The following is a 22,204-nucleotide window of genomic DNA, read 5'->3' as shown; positions in this document are numbered from 1 at the left end:
CTAACTGCACCTAGAGCATACAGGAACTACTCGAAAAGCCAGGTCTTCAGCTTCTTGTGAAATTCAAAGAGTGAGGAGGAAGCTCTTATGTCTAGCAGCAGGTCTTTCCAGGCTTGAGGAGCAATGTAGGAGAAGACTCGACTGCCAGATCTGGCTTTCTGTATGTGTGGGATTTGTGCAAGTAGGAGTCTGGTTGAGTGGAGGTGTATGGAAGGTTTGCGAAAGCAGTCTCAATTGTTGAGGTATGCTGGGCCAGTGTTATGTAGTGCCTTGAAAGTGTGGGCGAGGACATAGAATTGTGCTCATTTGTGTATGGGGAGCCAGTGGAGCTCCTTCAGATGTGATTTGAAGTGAGTGCGGCATGGAAATTTGCAAGTGACTCTGGCTCTTGAGTTCTGAATGGTCTGCAGCATTCTTGTGAGTTTTTTGTTGATCCTGGCATCAAAAGTGTTCCCATACTCCACCTTGCTTGTGACCAGGGCATGTCTGATTGTTTTCCGGGTACTGCTTAGGAGCCATTTGAAAATCTTCCTCAGCATCTTGAGCATGAATGATACAGTGATAGCATTAACTGTGTAATCATGTCAAGCTTGCTGTTGATGATGATCCTGAGGTTCTTGCCGTGGGTGGGAGAGGTGGGTTTCAGTTCAAGCTCTGTTGACCACCAAGTAGACTTCCACAGTGATGTGCTCTTCCCGAAGATGACAATTTCCTTCTTGTCGGTGTTCAGCTTTAGATAGTTGCTCTTCATCCAGTGGGTGATTTCAATCATGCAGGCATTGAACTTGATCCTGGCCTACGGCGGGTTGTCCGTGAGGGAGAGAATGAGTTGTGTGTCATCTGCGTAGGAGAGGTTGTTAATGTTGGGTGAGCGAATGATGCTGGCTCTAGGGATCATGCATGTATTGAAGAGGGTCGGGCTCAGGCAAGATCCTTGCAGAACTCTGCAGATGAGTTTGCAGGCATCTGAGGTGTACGGTACCAGGCTGACTATGTCCTTCCAGTCAGGAGGTAGCAGATCCATTGGAGTGCGTGTCCTTGGATTCCGATGTCATGTAGGCATTGGATGAGGATGGGGTGAGAGACTGTCAAATGCTACAGAGAGGTCCAGGAGGATGTGGGCCACTGTGTCTCCTCTGCCCAGAGTCAGGCAGATGTCACCTGTGGCACTAATGAGGGCAGTTTCCATGCTGTAGTTGGGTCTGAAACCAGACTGAGTGGTTTTGAGAAGTTAGTGGTCGTTGAGGTATTCGATGAGCTGTCTGTTAATGATTTTCTCTAAGACCTTGGCCGGGAATGGTAGCAGGGAGATAGGTCAGTAGGTGGCGAGCGTTGAAGGGTCTGCAGAGAGTTTCTTCAGCAATGGGAGGACAGTCACATGTTTGCAAGCATCTAGGAAGGTTGCGAAAGAGGTGGAGACATTCAGAATGGTATGAGCATGGCATTGATGGGTTGAGGCCCTCTGGAGTATGTGTGTTGTGGGCAAGGGTCCGATGGAGCCCCTTAGTAGATAGACTTCATGGAGGCTTTGGTTAATAGTACATTTTCTCATTTTATAACCATCTACTGAACTACACCACAAGTGTGTTGCTATAAGAATAGTGGGATCTATAGAGATAAGCACTCCATAACCAAAACCACACATTTACATCTAGTGCCTAGGGCAGTGGCATGCAATTAACTTTTGCTAGTTGACAAAAAGCCACAGAGGAGCCAAGCCTGCTAAGATTGCCTGTTCTTCATCCTGAAGTTTCTTGTTTCTTAGTGACCGTGGCTGCAAGGTGAGGCAGTTCTCTGGGTTTGAGCATCAGAGTCTGAGTATATAGTGAAATTGTCTAAAATCTACAAGCCAGAAACCCAAAAGTAAACAGAAAATAAATATGGGTGCTTGCACAAGTTTGAAACAAAATTGGGAGGAATGGCAACAGATGTCTGGAAAAGCATGAATGTGGGATAAACGCCGGGGCTCCCACAAAAAAGAGGTAAAACGCCCAGATACAGATTAACATGATTATTACATACAAACGTGGGTAAATACTAGAAAAGTTAAGTAGATCATGTTATCAAACAGTAACTACATAAGCAAAGTTGAGCCTATGGTTGTGAGAAGAAAAGTCCTCTGATTTAATATACTGACAGTTGCTACAATGATTTGAAAATGTAATGTTACTTTATGGAAAATCAATAATGTGTTTTTAAAGTAAACTGAAATTCCCAAACCACAAAGATGCTGGTCTCAGGGTGCTCGTGAATTGTTTACATTTCTGGAGATAAGCTAATGGAGTTGCAGGTTCTAGTGGTCAATGACAGCTTGAATGGACATAGCTCAGAGGCAGACCAAATATAGTCCAAACTGGCCTCCAAAGTCAGTGTTTTGACAGGTGGGCACTGATGTTGGGAATTGTGTTAACATCTAGAGTTGCTCCCTCAGAGATACCAACATGTAGGAGCCAAGTATCTTTTAACTGATGTTCACCGTTATCATTTATGAAGTGACAGAGATACCAACATGGCCAAGGTCTTCCACTGATCCCCACTACGTGTGAGTAGCAAATGGGGACCTTGGATCTAGGGTCTAGGTCCTACTGCACTTTTCTTTCATACTGCATCACTTCAGTAAGTGTAAGGGGCAAAGAGATGTTTCAGACACTTTTGAATCAGGGCTTCCAGCAAATAGGTCAGTAAAGTGAAATGTTACCATCCGTATTCCTCTCTCGAAATGTATAAGAGATGACACAGGCAAGATCAAGGGCTTCCATGGGAAATAGTGGCAGTTCTGAGTCGCCACCAGACACGGTCCTTTGATTGTCAAGCATTTCCTCGACCTTCTGATGAACCAGGTGTCCTGGATCAGTCACTTCCAGCTGGATGCAGGCCCTTGTGGCCCCCAGGCAATACTCGTTCAAAGTCGTCCTCCACACAGAAGAAAGCTGCTGGCCCTTACTCTTGCTCATTGCGTCAAGAGCCCCTGTTCCGAAAAGGACAGCACAGCTCCAACCGTCCCGGCATAACACAGCTTCAATACTCTTCCAAAAAAAACATATGCTTGCTCCCTACCTTGCAGAGGAAGCAGCAGCAGAAATTTACAAGTCATACATCGCTCCCATCTGGCGCTGTAGTGTTTTTTTTTTTTCCAAAGTCCAAACGAAGGCAAGGGCTAGTTCCTATAAATTTAAAGGACACTATGGGGAAGCCATGTCCATTTTTGTAGGACCATTTCAAAATACATATGTTTGCTCAACCAGAGCTGGCTATCCTTTCCTAGGCTTTCTCCCTAAAAAGGGGTGTGTGGGGTGGGGTAGTAACAGGCGCATACTAGTAAAAGGAATGCATATTTCAAGGGAGCACTAGACTTCCTGAGTATAGTCTCATTTCAAGAAAGCACCTGTCACATAACAAAAAGTGAGGGCCTCAGACATTCCCAGTGATGTGTCGGAGTGGTGATGAAGCAGATATTCCGAGCATTGTTAAACTTATCACTAGGAAGATCTGCAAAGAGAACTGCCAAGCAGCTAAATTGGTTTTGGTCGGTGCTTTGTTCTCTTGCAGGGTGCAAGCTTCCTGACTGGGTACAATCATTCAATCAATCTATCACTTTTTGTAAAGTGCAGCTACTCACCCCTGAGGGTCTCAGGGTGCTGGGGGGGAGGAGAGGGGCCTCATCCGAAGAGTCAAGTCTTGAGGTTCTTCTTGAAGATGGTGAGCGACCAGCTTTGTCTGAGGTTCAGGAGGAGGTTGTTCCAGCTCTTTGCTGCAGTGTAGGTGAAGGATTGTCCTCCGGTGGGGTTTTTGCAGATGCAAGGCATGGTGGCCAGGGCCATCTGGGTGGAGCGGACGGATCTGGCGGGGATGTGGAAGGAGACGTGGTGATTCAGGTAGGCTGGTCCTGTGCTGTGTATGACCTTGTACGTGTTGATGAGAAGCTTCTCGACCGGTAGCCAGTGGAGGGTCCTCAGGTGCTGGGAGACGTGTTCTCGGCAAGCGAGGTCCAGAATGAGTCTGGGGGGCCTAATACAAGGCAAGTATTAGTTACATGCAGTGCTTAATTTGTGCCAGTGTTTCCTACTGCCCAACACCAGCACTTAGTTAAGAAATTCCACCGTATGGTGGCTGTCTTTGACTTTGAAAGTGTCTTGTCTGTAAAGGCAGCATAGAGGAAAACTATGGATGTGAAAAATGTGGTAATTTGCTGTTGCGTAAATATGCAAAATTTGCAGAAAAACTATGCAAAAATATGTGTAATTACATTGTGTAAATCCGTCATTTTGGGCTATATTTGACCATAAATTGCATTCTTGCGTCAATTTGTGGCATCAGGGTACATTTAAACAAAAGAACCTCAAACAACAGTAGCTTGAGTTATGTTATTCCTGAACATTTGTGATAACATTTTACCTTGAATGGCCCTATCTGTGGTAAATTGTTACTGTAAATAGTGCATAATTATGTGAAGTGGCATAATTTAAGATATTTTACGCAACAGGCGTAATGTGAAATTGTCAAAGTTATACAAGCATAATTTAAATTTCTCTCAGGCCTAAGGAAACCTTCATCTCATATTGCAATCTCTGTTTTTTCAGGTAGAAATTCATCCACAAATCACATGTATGCTCAGTCATTCAGTGAACATTTATTCTCCTTATTCAGGCGGGAGACTACCAATTTCAAGGCTAGTCTTCTGCCTCCCGATTCCTGCATGTAAAAACCCGATTCTTCTGCTGGCTTCAGCTGACAGAGCCTGGTCTTGTGTAACTCGGAGTATGCACTGCCAGTAACCTGCTCCTGCAGGTCAGTGCATAGCACTTGTGTCACGCTCTCTCTGCTTGCCATAGTGCTTACTCTGTGCTTCTCACAGGTAAGGGGGACAAAAGTACATTTGCGTATCAAATATCCGATCGTGCAGCAGCAGACTTGCAAATCCCATACATAAGAGTAACCCAATTCAGGCCCCATAGAAGTCAGTGGGGGAAATACATTCTCCCGATTTTTTTTTTTTAGAAATCTCCCACTTTTCTCTTTTAAAATGTTGGCATGTATGGAACACAACATGCATCGCATTCCCGCAGGGCTGTAAAGTACATAGACAGTGAAGTGTATGATCCTATTAACAGGAAACTAAACAGATTGTGCATGGAAAGTGCTGGTAGTTGAATTCTCTTAATCAAACAGGGAAAAAAAATCAGTGCTAGTCACTGGAACCTGAGATCCCCTGGTTAGGGGAAATAATCCACTCAAATTTGGGTGGGGGCAAACGCTGTTATTCCCAGAAAGCAGCAGAGCCTTGTCACAAAAATATGTGAAGCACAACAAGTTGGCTCACCAAGGTGGAAATTACTGTGGCAACTAGCAAATTGAAAAAACAAATCAAGATGGCATAGCCGTCAGCATATTGGAATGGCTCTGACCCTAAGAGGGAACCTGTTGCAAATGTAATTCACAACTGCAGGAGTCAGTGTCCAAATTAGCAATGGTCTTTGAGAACCCCATTCTGAAAGTGATTGCACATCTACATTCGGCATGTAAACTCAGATAACCTTTGCCCTTAACTCTTGTTAAAGGCAAAGGTTATCTTTCCATGGGAGGAATAGGTAGGGTGAACATTAAGGAAGTTGAAGGGGAATAGGTTTCTCGATGGGGAAAATTGAAAAGAGTTTGAATGTGCAAATTCTTGTCTGCTTTATATTAATGCATGCACAAATGTACACTACTTAAATTTGCGTATGCTTACATTTATTTATACATGTGTAATACTGGATATCTGTGATGGACACAGGATCCCCCCAAGACTATATGGATTATTTCTAAAATCCAAGAACAGTCAGACATTTACTCCAGATATAGGTCTAAGAGAACACATTTCCAAATTGTTTTGCAAGCCATTTCACAAAGAATTACACAGCCTATCCTGTGTTCCTGAAGCTATTGAAGGCCAATACATGATATTGTTCCTCAAGCACTGGCTAGTTTGCAGTGCTTACTTTCCGTACCTTTCTTTGGAGCTCCTGGCCAGTGCTGCAGAATGCTGGGGTTGCAGAATACTAAGGCTGCCTAGTTTTGATTCTACCCATTGCCTCTTTCTTCCACCACCTTATTTTGATTGACTCTTTGTCTCACTCTCGCAGGTCCTTTGTCATGCCTGATTTCTTCCTTTGTCACTGATTTCCTATCTTTCTCATCCTTTTTTCTTCCTTTTCTGCCTTTGTCGCTCTTGCTCTGGGTCTAAGTTTGCTAATCATAAAATATGTCTGGTGCCCTAATATGAGTGGTGGTGCTCACTGTTTGTAACCACCTGCACAGATGTAACACTGCCAGCTTAACATTTACACATTTAGCTGTAATACATATGCTGAGCAGGAAGGGACATAAAATAATTTAAATCAGCGCATGGCATTAGCTTGTGAGCAGTGTTTTTTTGGACACAGCTTTCATAGTGTTGCAGACAATAAAAAAGGGGGGCAGGAGCTTAAAATAGGTACTAAATACATTAGATATTAGAGTGGTTTCAGCTTGTTGGATGGACCATGCCATTTCTCTAGTCTCTTTTCATTCCATTGTGAAGCCTCAAACCAGCTCTTAACCTTAACTAAACCTTAAGTCTTGCTGAGCTTAAGTTCTAGTTCAAGTTCAGAAAAGTCTTGAAGATCTCTTGACTTCAAGGGCACATTTAGAACACCAGCGCCTGAATCAGATCTCAAGTACCAGGTCACGCTCACCATAAAGGCCTCTCCGGGTCATAATAATGTGCCTTTTTACCTCAGCTTTCACGCTTCTACCACCTATATATCAGTTACTTCGGGTCCTTCTGAAATCACTTCAAGGACCTGTACACTCCTGAACTATTACAACTGCCTGAAGTCCCTGCATTGCATTGTATTTAAATGTGTGCTTACAAACACATGGCACACATACGTGGCTGCTAAGTAAAATGCCAGTGATATACCAAACTTCCGAAATAAATAAAAGGACACTCCTTGTTTTATCATATCTAATAGCTACCTATCTTGGACCCCTTTTTCTGCACGCTTTGCTGGAGTGTTGCAGGTCACAGGCTGTGATTTGTGTTACTTTAAACAGTTATTTAAGATTATGCTTTCTGCTTTCAGTTGTTCAGGACTTAAGGTAATATTTTTCTTGATGGGGACTGTGGACTCCATTTTCTGAGAAAATAAGATAACACCCATCTAACTCCTATAAATGTACCATACCAGAAACAACTGGAGTAAATACATGGAATGGTTTCCTTAACAGCACAAGGCAGGTCCCAGTTAGCAACAATAACCAATAACCACTGGATAAAAACCTAACTTTGGGTTCTGGAGTATCGCCCTACTCTTCCAAAGCGCCTCAATGCCTCATGAGGAATAGTGAGCACTCTATAAATGCAATTACCATAAAATACAAAATGACTAGAGAGGCAGTGAGATATTTGTTCAAACTTCTGGTTGGTCTTTTCCTTACTCACAAAAAAAGGTGAAGGAAAGTAATCACAGCTCTGTTTATCCCAGAGAGATGTGATGGTGTTGTCAGTGCCATTTTCCATTAAGGTTGTGTATCTTCTTTGGAAACTGTATTGAGGCTTACAAGCACTCTAAACTGGGTGTACACAGTAGGTTCAGGTAGGGTGGACCCAAGCCAGATTTTCTAGATAACCACTGGCCATGCAAAATGTTTAATGTAAATTGAGCTTATGTGAATTTCTTAAAAATCTGAAAATGTTGGACCCTGCTGGTCCCACGATTGATGCCCTAGCTCTAACTTGAGTGTCTGTTTCCCAGTCATTTAATCATATTTCCCTTAGTACTTTTAAAGGAGAAGTTGCCAGTATAGTGTGCATGTGGTGAGTTTGCAAGGTTTTCCTATGATTCCGTGATCCTGTTTGTCAAGAATTGACAGAACACTGTCTCTAAGAAAGATTAGTAGAATGTAGTGATACAAAAATGTGGTTCCTGGAGCGATTTTTTTTTTTTTTAATGTGTGCTTCCCAGTGTGTAGTCACTCGTGTTAGAAATCAGATTCACCATTGTATTGTCAAAAACAAGTTTCTGTACAGCAATATTTGTTTCAAAATATTAATATTTTGCTAAAGATGAGGAGACTATTTTGCTGTAGTTGAAAAATTAGGAGATATAATACATGAAAGATTTAGGCCCTCACTACAAACATGGCGGTTCAGACCGCCATGCCGGCGGTGGTGGAAAATACTGCCACCGGCATGGAGGTCTGAACCGCCATATTATGAACAAGGGAGGGCCGCCACAGGCAGCCCTCCGCCACCGCCAGGCTACTGCCAACAGGCAACCTGACGGTGGCGGATTACTTAATCTGACAGGGCACCGCTGGCCTCCGGATAAACCACCCTTGTTCCTCCAGCCTTTCCCAACCCTTGAACCCACCAGGGAAAGGCTGGCAGAAGGGGTGCCGGCGAGGTCTCAAGGGGGCTGGCGGTCTGTGATAAGACCTCCAGCATGCACATGGCGGGGTTTCCCGCCGTGTTCATAATGACCCTCTTAGTATGTAGACGTTTGTAATTACAATCCTATCTAAAGCCTAGAAAAAGTATTACAAATCAGTCTATTACACTTGAAGGATTGAAGGCAAGAGTAGTGCATTTTGATTTCTTTTGCTTTTATTAAGTGATTTGTACCAAGAGAATGAGATTGGGATACTATACGTGGACCTCTCAGAACAAATGTGGGTTAGAGACAAAAGCATAGGATGATGCTGCATTTGGAGTAATGTTTGTGTGGCTTGGTCAGTCAGTGATGGAACATGTCTGTGTAGTGGTGAAAGCCATTCTAAAGTATTAAGGTTCGAACTGCCTTTGGCTGCCAGTTGAGGGGATGGCTTCATGATGACTAGTCCATGAGTGCCTGCCAGAGATGAATGTTGCATCTCTGAACATGTCCCCACTTTGTGTTGATTTTCACATAGGACTATATGGTGCCAGCACTGTGACTGCCTGGTGATGTTAGTATATTAGTGAAGCATGCTTTTGTTAGAGATGCTTAAGTATTTGTATTAATGGAAGAGTCAGCACAGTATAGGTGTGCTTTGACCAGACCGTTTCAAGTATACATCCGATCTTATGCTAGTATTTAGACCTAGCTACATACCTTTGGCATTAATTCTGAAGTGCAGCACACACAGTGAAAACTTTACATGGTGTCCATAGTGAACACTTGATAACACTGAACAGATTTAGCCTTTTTTGTACTTTGGGCCTTTTGATTTATAGTGTACTTGTATTAACTCAAAACATTTTCCTCTTCCCTCAAATAGGAAAGTTTCAGCTTCTGAGCTCCTTATGCTTACCTCCAAACCACTTTTTTAAGATGACTTCCTTGGACACTTCAGAGGGATCACCGACTCCTTGTCAGCTACAGCCGACCAAGGTACTGAAGAAAAACTTTGATCTGTCAAAACCTAGAGGTCTTCACAGTGTACTGACTCCTTTATCACAATGTGTGTGTAGATACGTTTCTATTGCTTCTGCTATCCCCATCTCTGAGGTCATGTCACTGTGCTCATCTACATGCTTGAACTAATGTAGGGTAACACATTCTGTGCCTAAGTGTTGTTTACATCCCCTCATACTTTGTAAATCTACTACTTCTTTCGAGAGTTGTTTTATTTTTTATTTTTATGGTGGTTGGGGCAACTTATGCTTTTCATAAAACAGGGGCGTATGTACCAGAAAGTGCAGACTTAAGGTAGCTCACTTAGTTAAAGCGGTGGGAATACAGTGGGTTAATTTAGCTAATTGGTGGAGCAGTGAAGATTGGGAATAGGGCATGATGAGGAGGCCCAAAGGACAAAGACCAGGAAGTGTCAACTTCCTTGTCTGAGACTCTAGGTTCTAATACGCCTTAAGTAGTAGATATTAATTTGGCACTAACATCTCTTCCAGCTGTATTTTTCCTTTTAATGAATTCACACTGTACTCACAAAATCTAGCTGAATCTAATTTCATCCATCTTGTTCAAGTCTAAGTCTTTTGCTCATTTCATACTTGAGCAAGGTCTCAACTGTGGTTATCTGTAGATAATGTGCCTTTTCTGTACTAGCTACTGCTAGTTGGTTCCTTTTATGAAATGCTAAAACCAGTTCTGCATTAGTAAGCCAGTGTGATATGATGCTTCATCCCAGTGTTTTGCCACAGCTTTCTTGAATTGGGCAAAAGATATATTGCAAAGGGAGCCCAATCTTTAAGGTGCGTAACACATTGTTACATTTTTTTAATTAAACTTTGATATAGGTATGGTTATGCTGTTGTTAATGTAGTTAAAAGTATTATTGACTTTACATGTCCAAGTGCTTATTTTACAGACCTTTTTCATTCTTGGGCAAGGACAGGCATTAACCATTCTCAAAGTGGAAGATGTCCTGTGTATGTGCAGAAGGCTGGCTTCATGGGTTCGACAGCCGACTTCCCCTTAGATTACTGCATCTTCTCCTGAATGTCACTTTCACACCATGTCCCTTTTTGTGGCTTTGTGAATCCTGTCCCTTTAAGACCGGGGGTACAGTGACAGTGGACTATGAATTCTGAGATTAAGGTCTACTGTAACTTACAGAGCTTCTTCACTGCATTCAATAATGTGTGCAGTGAGGCACCCGGCTGATTCCCTACCTCATTAATACTGTGGGAGAGGGAAGTGTGTACCCCAGTCTGCAAACAGCCCATTTGCATTGCAAAGGATTGACAAATTCTTGGTCACGCAAAAGGTGGTGGCACAACTTGGTCGTAACACAACTTAAAGCCTTGTGCAAAGAGCATTTATGCATAACCTGCCAGTACATGCCAGTAAGGTGTACACCTGATACAGCTTAGTTGGAAGTCACTCCTAAGGTACTGGTTCAGGTGCTGTCTAGGTGGAAAGTTAATCAGGACACAGCTGCCTGATATGCCAGGTCTGTTCTTTTGTTGCAGCCACCAAGCTTGCAGGGCGGTGTTTTCATATATTCACGAATGAGGGCATTGTTTGTTTGCTCCTCTTAAAAATGTATATGTTCTAAAGCAGCCATTTAATGAAAGATGTCCTGGTATGTTTAAGAAATCAGATGCTATCTAGCAAAAGAATATTCCAGAACCTTATTGTTTGTGATTGTAGATGCTGCAAGATGGCGTCAGAGTAAAAAAAAAAGGTCTACTTGCAGCCATCCCTTGGAAGGTGCTGCTTCCAGTTGTGGACATTGAGACTTAGAAGTGATGGCAGAGAGTTACCAGTAGGTCCCAACCTCTGCCTTGATACATCTTGAAACCCTAGGTAGTTCACAGCTTTTCTCAGCCACAACCCTTTCTACACTTTATCAATATGGCTCACAAGTGCAGGTGATAACGCGTCCCAATCTAGATAATTTATTCACTCTGGGACTCGTTTTAGGCCGATTAATCTTTTGACCCTGATTGAAGACACCTTAAGACGAGATAACTAATCAACATGTCAATCAATAAGTCAATAACCTCATCAATATTCACAATAACAAATTAATCAAATTAATCAATGACATTAATAAGAATCGGACACCACCATGACCTTTCAGTCATGAATAACCACACAAGATTTTAGTAAGTTTATGATGTTTATTCCCTATTGATTACACTCTACTAGCAAGTTTATTAGTCTCAATACCAGAAAACACATCAGCACTGTAAGAATATGGCAACTCGAATAAGACTTCATCAAAGCAAAGATCATGAACATTAGAACATAGCACGACGTCAACACGGGTTAACTATAGCAGAGTATCATTAGCGCATTGTTCAACAAAGCATAGATTCAGTCATTTGTCTATTTGCGTCCGTTTAGTGAATTCCTTAACTAACCTCGAATCAGCATTGGCATGTTGGGCATTATGCAAAACAATTTAGCAACACAAATTTGGAAAACATCTATCTATGGTCTCTATCAAAGAAGCAGTTGGTACCTAGAAAGAAAAGGCAAACTGACAATTACAATTCGTCATCATATAGTTACCCTCCGTAATGGGTCAGCATACAGAGTCAGTCTTCGTCCTCAGGACAGCAGTTGATTCGCCATCAGCCAGGAAACACAGCAAAGTTCAGAAAGACCGGGCAAAAGGGAATACCTCCCTCATAAGGAGGAAAAGTATAGAATGGGGCAAGGCAAAGTAAGGATGGTTTGAAGTATCAAGCAGCAAAGTCTTTGGGCAGAGTAACAAAGTAACAGCATGCAATGGCAAAATGGCTAGGAATGGCTTGTAATAGCTCATAAAGGCATCTAATGGCTAATTTCTCCTCGTGTCCAAGAATTTTGTATCAAACTTGTTGTACAGTCCCCTAATTTCCAATTGGGCAAGTTTTGGCGCACCATCATCTCCATCCAATGGTTTACGTCTCGCCTCATTAAGATTGTCACCCCATAACAGTTCTCACGTAGTTTATTGTCTCCTGTGATTGATGTCTCCAACGGGTAGAATGTCAGGTTCAAACTTATACTTTCTCAGACTAAGTCAGTAGTTCCATTGTCCATACCGGTTCAGACGACCTTGTACCTATTGCAAGTTTACACTGTTGCATTCGGCAAGAATGTCTCCTTGAGCAAGTCGAGTCTTCATGAGAATGAATCTACTACGATTACATCTTCTAGCTTCTGGAAAAGTACAACTACATGTCCTTCAGCAAGTCAGCACACTGCACGTTAGAAAAACACATTTAAAATGAAACCGAGCAGCTAGGCCCGACTCATGCTAAGGCCTAGTGAATTAATTAGCAAATCCTTAACATATAACTCTTAATACTAGTACAAAATCATACATTAGTACATTCATATTTCATTATTAGTCAATTTCATTAATCACGTATACATTGGTGGCCACTCCCTGTGGGCACATTTCGAACACACGTTTAGTAAAACACAGCAATACATTTTCTATGCTGCATTATTATGGATTAGTTCATAAACATTTCATGTTAATTTTGATAATAAAAGCTACACTCCAACACAGGTTAGCACCCAAGCGCCCTCTTCTAAGGGGAACACCAACCCGGAAAAACATTTGTGTTTGAAACGACGAGGCCTACTTGTTTGGAATGCCTAATGACACACTTCAGCAGCAGGCATATTTGGTTTCTTCATGGGATTCTTTACACTGACTTGTAGTTTGCTTTTTGTGTTGCATGACTCCAGTCATGCGTTGCTTTGCTCTTGGCTTTGTCCCAGGTAGCTCACCCTGAATTTCTCTGCAGTTCGCTCATTGTTCGAAAGTCACAGAAGGTGTTGCGCTGGTGAATGCGTAAGTGGCGCTGCAGTATTCTTCAGGGCACAGTGAACGTTACCATAGTCTCATAAAGTTACCGATCGGTTTAGAGCTTTGGTTGTCGCTTAATTTGGAGTCAGTGATTAAAGACTTGCAATCTCTGGTAGACGTTGCAGTGAGCATCTTCACGCTCTCCATAGAGAGGCGCACATGCTGCTATGTATTGTGTTAGGATGAATATAGCTGTTTCCTAGCTCTTGTGAGGCCCAAAGCTATTTTTGGACTGTTTGTTAGTAGCTAACCCGTAGGTGTGATTTATATAGCGCTTACTTACCTTGATTAGGTCATGAAGTGCTCTGATGTGCTGGACGCCCCTTGAGTGTACTTTTGATAGGGTGTTGGTTGTAGTTCAGTCCAAGAGGCAGGAGTTTGGTGCAGTGTGTGAGGTTTGAGCAGCTTTCTAGATTAGTAGTGGAACATGGCGCTTTAGTTCCACTTTCTTCTTTAGCCAGGCACTGATTTGTGCTTATGGCTTCCATTGGTTCTCTTCTCCCAACCATGCATGGTCTAAGGGTCCCTTGACTTTACCAGATGTGCAATCAGTGGTTTGTTGTTGCTTCTTTTTGTGTGTTTATGTACATGGCACCCCTCCAGGGCCAAAGCGCTTAATCTCAGACCCACACTGCCATTCATTTTTTGGGTGGTCGGTGGTACAATGACTTTCTATGTTGAGTTTTGGTATTTTATGTAGGGTAAATCTTTAAAGAGAAATGTAATTTAGTTTCATGACGATTCACTTGACAGTTGTAAAGTACATCAGTGTGACAACTCAGCACAAAACGAATTGGCTACAATAAGGTTATCGAAACTCTTCGACTCAGGACTGGAAGGTGGACTTGAGCGCAAATGGCAGGGGTTGAACATGGTGTTTGTATCGAATGAGTGGAGATCTAGTGTCATTGGCTGTGGTCGCACAACAGCTCTCAGCTTCCTGAAAGAACCACTCTGGCCTTCTTTTATTTTCCGGCACACATTATAGTCAGACCTTATTGGAAATGTGTTGTTGCGGGCCCTTTGTCTTTTTTTATTTTCTGGGCTGTAGTGTAATCAGGCCTCCTTTGAAATGTGTTGTTACAGGCCCTTTGCCAGCTTTTATTTTCTGGGCTGAAGTGTAATCAGGCCTCATTGGCATTGTGTTGTTGCGGGCCCTTTGTCTTCTTTTATTTTCTGGGCTGTAGTGTAATCAGGCCTCATTGGAAATGTGTTGTGGGCCTTTGCCTGCTTTTATTTTCCGGCCTGTAGTGTAATCAGGCCTCATTAAAAATGTGTTGTTTCGGGCCCTTTGTCTTTTATTTTCCTGCCTACAGGCCTAATTGGAAATGTCTTGTTACAGGCCCTTTGCCTGCTTTTATTTTCTGGGCTGTAGTGTAATCAGGCCTCATTGGAAATGTGTTGTTGCGGGCTCTTTGTCTTCTTTTATTTTCATCTCCAATGTATTCAGGCCTCATTGGAAATGTGTTGTTGCGGGCCCTTTGCTGCTCATCCAATATTTTCTTTTCTTTTCTTAGGTGGAATATTTTGCTTGTGCCAGTCTACAATAGATAACCGCCTGTGCGCCATGCAGGTAGTTTTCATTGTGCATACGTCGAGTAGTGTCCTTTATATAGCAACACACACCCACGGTTTGCTATAAAAAACACCATTCTTCAGGAGGGATCTTTTTTTATTCTTTTTGGAGGAGTAGGGCCTTTGCATGACATTTTAGAAATCGCGTCAGCTGTTCTGCAGAAATTGTATAAATGATGTGTGAACAACCTCGCAGCCTACACAATGGCCAATTCAAAGGTCCTGGGAAAGGAGGGGGTGGGGGCGAAGGCGGCCATTTGCTTGGCGAGCGCGAGCAGACGTCGGTAATGTATTCATAGCCATGACACACACTGGCAGTGTCATGAACTGGGATCCTCCGGGGACCAGCGGGTCTATGATATCGGCTCTCGCCCACAAAGGCCCCAGTCAGTGCGTAAATTCATCAGGCTTCCAATATTGCTCTTGGACTGCTGAATAATTTACAGTTTTTGGAGCCCAGTCTGGCTAGGGTCACCGGGGTTCATGGGTTAATAACAGGTTTGGTTTTCGATGTCAGCAGCTGCCTTGATAACATATGAAAGAATCCTATTCTGTTGATTAGATTTTGAAATGGATCAATTTTTAATCAGCAGAACATCTGACTCACTCAATAAGAGTAGCATCGAGGAGACGGGATGCGAGCTCTCTTTATTTACAGGATGGTTTGTCTTTAGGAATACGCAAATCACCCGCGCGCGCTGAGCGGGCGGGATTATGGCCACACTTAAATCAAGGGTTTGATTCATCTGCTGATTGGTTAGTAAATCCATTCTTCTCTTCAAGACACGAGAGCCGGAGCTAAAGGTTTGATTGGGGTTCATCACTGCTATTGACGCCGAGGCGTTTACTCACCAATGAGGACATTCTGTCTGGCCTAATCTACGCACTTCCTCCCAGTAGTAAACATTCAGATTTCATAATTGCTGGAGGAATGGGGACAGATGGCCAGGCTTGTTTTGTGTATTTGTGTACATACCTTGTGCCCTGTTTTGTGCACGAGTTTGCGTCCTTGAGCATGTGTTGCCTGGTACTGTTTTTTTGCAGCATATTCCAGAGAATGTATGAAACCCCCCAGTCGGTATGCACAATGATATAGTATCACAGGGGCAGATTACAGGATTAGGAATTTTCTTAAAAGTACGTATTTTGACAGAGGTAGTCATACTCTCTTATGCAGGACTTAACGTTGAAGGCTTTTCTCCATTAAGGTACTGGTTTTAAATAGTAATAATAAAACTTGTTCATGTAAATGGTGAAGAACAATTCTTAGGTTTTATGCGAAGAGGCGCAAAAATACTAGGCAACATTTTTTACAAGCTAACAGTTTTTGAAAACCTAGAAATGTTTTGCATGTAGATTTTTGCCATATATGTTCATTTCCTTTTTATGTTGTTTACTTTAGCTTTTTGCACCATGTTTTTGTTGCAAATCTTGGCATTTGTTTCCTTAAATCAGCATGGTTATGGGATTCCCTTTTTCAAGTTCCGCCACTGGCTGAGGACCACTGGTTTATACTATGGGATGACTAAGCCTTGGTGTCACAATTTTTTAGTCCATGGTATATGGAGGAAAATCCTGCCCTCACTTCTTTTATGGGTGAACAGGTTCTTCTAAAGTGGACTACAAAAATGTCAAACTTCAGGCAATCATTTTGCAACGGTCTACATAAGTTATCCACTATTCCACCCAATCAGAATTTGTCCCTGCGCCCACCCTTCCATGGGATACGTTGTGTTTTCATGGGAGGCAGGCCAACCCTAGGTGATTTTCCATGTTCAGTAGTAGAATCTGCCCAGTTCTCTAATTCAATGATGAAGTGAATTTTGGCAGGTATAAAACCCAGTTCCGATTCGTAGGCCATTAAAAAAAAAATGGTGAATTTCACCAGCTTCGCATGGTGGTGAAACGTTTTGCCCATCACTAGTGAGGCGTATCCAATTCTACTAATGTCCAGTTCGACGAAACACTTTCCAAATCAGACAAGACCAATTTAGTATTTAGTTTGAATGTGTCTGAGTGACAGCTCTTAGCAGCGCAATCACTGGCTAAAACAGCTTGTAGAATTTATTCCTAGATGGGACAGCGTTAGATTGTTGGCAGCATATCTTCTTCCACCTGAAATGTAGAAGCTTGTGGAATGGTAAAAAAATAATTTTTTGTGTTACCTTTAAGGGTCGTTTTTGGATTTTAGAGCATTAATTATTGTGGTGTTGGTATTATGTGTTTTATTATCAATTCTCTCCGAATTGATTAACAGATATTGTGATGTGTTCATGCTGAAGGTATGTTGGCATCACCCTGCAATGGGAAATCCACCTGAAGCCTTATGTGGGAAATCTCTGCTGTGAAGCATGCATTCTTTTGTGTTGGCGTTAGATTTGCCCCACATCATCTTGAGGTGACATCACTGGAACGTAAAGAAGAGCTTGAAAAGGTTGAATTTTATAAATTGTTTGATGTTTATTTGCCTTTTATGGATGAGACCACCTGTCTGATCCACCTCTTTTATTCCTCCGTTCCCCGCTAACTCTCCTTTCCCCCTTGTTAGGGGCGACCTTCCAATTCCCAGTTTCTTGCTCTTCCTTTCCTGTTTACTTTTTATTTAAACTAACCCTCTTATACTCATTCCTCATGTCATTTTTTAATGCAGTTTTTTGTTTCCAGGCCGTTACCTCTCTCCAACCATGCTGCCACTTCCACATCCTCCTTTATACATGTTTTCCTCTCCTAGTTCATTCACATCCCTGCTAGCTTCTGTTCCCTTTTCCTTCTTCATTAAGGGGGTTGGGGCTAGACATAGAAGTCATTCTACCACAACTCGTTTCCATTTTTTTGTTTCAAACCCCTTCTCAAGTACTGTGTTCGTTGGTGAAATATCTATTCTAAACATCCCTGATTTTATTGGAATTGTTAGGAAGGAGGTTTCACTCCCAGCAGTTAAAACTTGACCAGTGTCATTTTTTAATGAAAATTATAATTTTTCCTTGAAAAATAATTTTCAGTTTGGTAATTCAGAAAGGTGGAGATTCAGAGATATATATCCATGACACTACAATTCACCAAATTGCTTTTTCACTTAATAAGGTAATACTCATGTCATACGCACCTGTTCAAAAGACATCCTTTATTTGTGTTTGTAACTCACAACTCACCCTATATCCTAGTTTTCCTTCACTAAGGAATTTGCACTGCAGATGTTTTTTGGGAGTCATTACTTCATTAAAACCTTCTTCACAATGTTTGTTTTAGTTGCTTGTGTTGTAAACCCTACAGCACAATGTCGCCTTTAGGCACTAAAGCATGGAATCAGTATATATCCTGAAAGAGGTTACACTTCATTAACGCTGGAAGGGTCGGGTTTGGTTAGATAGATTGTGTACAGTCTGTTGAAGACAAGGCATACGTGTGGATGGGTTGGAGTGATCAGGAACTGGACCATCTGGTGCCATGGCTGGAACAATGTGGTTGCAATGACTGAGTCTATAAGGTGCTTTAAAAGCATGTAAGTCTACATACAGGCGAGGCCTACTTAGACAACATACATTGTGGGTGGGTTCATTTATTCTTCCCTTGGCTGACCTTAGTGTGGTCCCTAAATGGTATTGTGGGCCTAAGGATGTGGTCACAAATTGTATCACAGGAAGTTGCATACAATGAGTTTCTGGAATCATGAGGCTAATTTTGGTACAGCTCAAGTTTTGTTTTTGGAATGGATGCCCTCCAACAATGGGAGAAAGCCAGTTGCAATACCGCTAGTCCAGTTGTTAGTGGTAAAGTTTAAGGTTAGTGGGATAGTTGCATGTTGAATGCCCATGCTAGCTACCCAGTAGGAAAGTCTTTAGATGTAGTGCAAAACTGATAGGCTCATTTTGTGTTATTTTTCGTGGTCTGCTCATTTTTCGTTTGCCTGGTTAAGAGGACCAGCATCAAAGAGTGCATGTCGCTTGGGTTTGGGGGAGGGTGTCGCGGTTTCTTTAGGTAATGAGCTTTTCCATCATGTCTGGATTCAAGAGAGCCCCTTGATGACACAAAAAGGGGAGGAAATTCCTTCTGAAAATATTATAGAATCCCCTTTGGACTTGAAATATGGAAAATGGCTCTGGCTCCACCCCTGGAAATGGTTGTGAACGAGTGCGCTTAAACCCCCCTATTGCGAGCATGCATTTTTGCGGTTGGGGGGGGGTGTGCGGAGCACGCCATCTTTCCTTTTGCTCACGGTTGAACGTATGATGCAGGCACACCGCAGGGGAAACAAACTGGGGAAAATGACACCAGATGATGGATTGCACGATACCCCAGTGACCTTTTCTCAGACTGCCATGTATCCATAGTCACTGCCGCGGGGAATGAAGGGGAGGGGTGTTGCAAAAGAGCCCTCATATTATATAGCCATTTCCTGCAGGGGTGGGTGGTGAAGTGCATTTTCAAAGTAGAGTGCCAAGTGCAAATGAAGGTGAGCTTCTGTCAGTCTGCGTTACCCTGTTTTCAGTAAGGCTCAGACTGCTTTGAAGATTGGGGCCAAACATGGTTAATGTTGTTGTCCTCGTGTACTGAATTATAATGCTGATTAATGAATTTGTATATAGATGGAACATGGAGGCGGTTAGTTCTGTCATCCTTTGGACACAATCCCCGATTGGTCACGGAGTCGTTCACCTAATTTCCGGTATTGTATAACTGCAAACAGAAAAAAAAATATAGAAGTTGTGACAATGCTAGTTAAGGGGACACTCTGTGTTTCATGGGTTGATCACAAATAATCCAGTATGGAACAATTCTGATTTTGAGACTTCGGCGCCTCAAGCTTGGCAACCATGTTTTTAAAGGCATGTAAGCAGAGCAGTCCGCTTCAAGGTGCATTTGCATCATTTGTTCCCAGTGGGGTTATACTTCTTAAAACAGCTGCCTTTTGGCAATCTTTGCAGTCAAAATAAATATTTTCCTTCTCTCATTAGCTATCAATTAGGGTCAAAGATGTTTCTGATGGGTGCTGCTGCAGGCGCACTGTGTTGCCTTTTTTTTCTTCAAATTTCCATGTCATTGAGACTGCATCTTATTATGGGCTCAGAGAATGAGAAGTGTAGGGCACGTACCAATGCTTACCTGTCCGGTCTCCTTCAGTGGGCTGCACACAGGCATCAGCTACTGTCATAGGGGTAGTGTAAATCATATTGTTCCATACAAAGATTCAGGGCCCCTGGAATTATGCGGGGTAAGAGGAGCAAATTATGAGGCAGGGTTGTCTAAATTATATGTCAGGAAAAGCCAAATGATGTGGAGTAATGAGCCACATTTTATGATAGCATTATTTCATTATTTTTTTCATTGTAACACAGGGTAACACTGTCTGGGAAAAGATTCCACCTTAATGGTGCCAATTTAACACCCAAATACAGCAGTAAGCAACTGAAAGATGACCAGTCAGCCCTTGCGAAAGGCCTCCCTGTTCCCAGGAACACAAGTCGCCAGTTTTTACTTATGTCTGATCCGTTTGAGCTAGAAACAGCACTTTTCCACTTTTTAGTTAAAAATCTTCAGCTTGTGCGGCAGATGATGGCTTATGTCTCAAATGCAGTAATTCTATACATATGTGAAAAATGCCGCTTCTGCAGAATTTCAGAATTTCAGGGGCCCTGAAAATACTACGACAAAATTACAGGATTTAGGGCCAGATGTACCAAAGTGTTTTTCCCATTCTGTGTCAATGGGAAAATGTGTTCGTACATATGGCCTTTAGTTTTTTACAGCACATGCAGGTCTGCTTTATTAACATTTTTAATGCTAGTCTTTTGTGTTGAAGGTTGTTTCTGGTTTCTGTTGCTGTGATGTAACCTCCTGCGGCACTGGGTCATGAAAGATGGGCCCGTGTCCTTTCTGTGGGGTGTGCGGTGGCTGGCTTACTGAATGTCAAGGGCCGCCACACCAAATCTTGCACAAGACCCTATAATTTATTTACATGTGCCACTTTGTCAGAGCACTCAGTAAAGTGAAATTAGTAGCTTTGGAAAGTTCTTAGTAGTGTTACACAATAGTGTTACATAATGAGGCAAGGTTAGCTGTTGTCCCAAGAGTCAATCCACTGTTGTGTATCTAATAACTTTCTTTTGTTGGCTCTGTAAAAAACTTCACAAGCTACAGATTATATTTGTATGATATATCCAGAGTGGTCGTAATGTGCAGTGAGTGGCAAAAGAGGCCTGTGCGCTCAGTCTGATATGGATTTAATTAGAATTTTAATGCACTGTTATTTAATGGTGGATAATAAAATTTGATAGTCGTGCACCGCCGTAAATAAAATCTGCCACTGGCTGCCGTTGTCAATAAAAATGCGGAAATGTGTGAACGTGGGGATGCCGGCCACATTGGTGCGGCAGTAGGGCATCAGCGTTTCCACGGGCAGTCTGTCCCTTAGGCCTGCTGCCGAGGGTGCAATGGACTGTCTGGCCTACAGGGGGCAGGCTGAGCGCCAGGAAATAAAGGACAAACAATGGAATATGGTATTATTTATACTTCGTGTAGGCGTCCTGCAGTACTCAGATAGGCATCTCACTCTGAAATGCCCGGAAATTACGGGAGCTCAGGGCTGCCAATGTTGTTCAGGAGGTCCAACACGGTTATTTCATCTCGGCAGATCCAAGCGCTTTTGTATGTTGCCTTCCACAAACGCAGTTTTTAAATGCTGGAAAAATATAAACTGAATGCCTAGATATATCACCCTTCTCCCTCTTTTCCATCCCTAACTTCCTCTGTCCCTCCTCCCTCCCTTGCACTTCTTCCTGCTTCCTAATATCACAGTCTGTCTCGTTTCACTTCCTCTCCTACATTGATTTCACTCTTCCATCTTCCTTATCACTCCGTTCCCTCCCTCCCTCTCTCTTTTCTCCTTACTGTTACTTTTTTACTTTCTCTCTTACCCCTCGTTCTTACTTTTTATCTTATCAAACCTTCTCCTTTCTTACTTTCCTTCTACTTTTCCTTTCTTAATCTACACCTTTCGACCTCTCACCATTGCTCTTCTCTCTTCTCGCTGTCAGCCTGTCTCTCCCTCTTGTCGTCTCTCACATTCATGGCTGTATCACTTAAATAGATTATGGGGCTGATTAAAAGTTTGGCGGATGGAAACACCCGTCCGCCAAACTCCCGACAGGGTGGTCGTCGCCAGACGGTCGACCTCCCTGCCGGCCTCACTACGACTTTCCCACTGGGCTGACCGACGGAAACCTCATCCCAGCAGGAAAAGGGTAGCAGCATTGTCCCCGGCTCATAATAGATCCGGTGGCAGTGCTGCCACACACTGGGGGCTCCAGCACCCTCAAAATGCGTACTGTCTGCCCAGCAGATAGTGGGCATTTCAAGG

General features: G+C 42.7%; 1 protein-coding gene across 4 annotated transcripts in view; it reads left to right on the top strand.

The window, feature by feature from the left end:
* CUX2 (cut like homeobox 2) overlaps positions 1-22,204 on the top strand; it is a 661,979-nt gene that overhangs the window by 65,491 nt on the left and 574,284 nt on the right. For 2 of the 4 annotated variants that reach the window (XM_069214854.1, XM_069214855.1), the window contains exon 2: positions 9,280-9,392. The exons of 1 other annotated variant lie outside the window; for it this stretch is intronic. In XM_069214854.1, the coding sequence (XP_069070955.1) occupies positions 9,333-9,392 (60 nt within the window). In that variant the 5' untranslated portion in view covers positions 9,280-9,332. Of the gene's footprint in view, positions 1-9,279; positions 9,393-22,204 lie in introns of those variants that run through there. One more of the 4 variants, XM_069214852.1, reaches the window with a different exon arrangement.

Source organism: Pleurodeles waltl, chromosome 11 (assembly GCF_031143425.1).
Source record: "Pleurodeles waltl isolate 20211129_DDA chromosome 11, aPleWal1.hap1.20221129, whole genome shotgun sequence".
Taxonomy (NCBI): Eukaryota; Metazoa; Chordata; class Amphibia; order Caudata; family Salamandridae; genus Pleurodeles; species Pleurodeles waltl.
The sequence above is the reverse complement of the archived record's forward strand: the minus strand, read 5'-3'. Positions and strand labels throughout refer to the sequence as shown.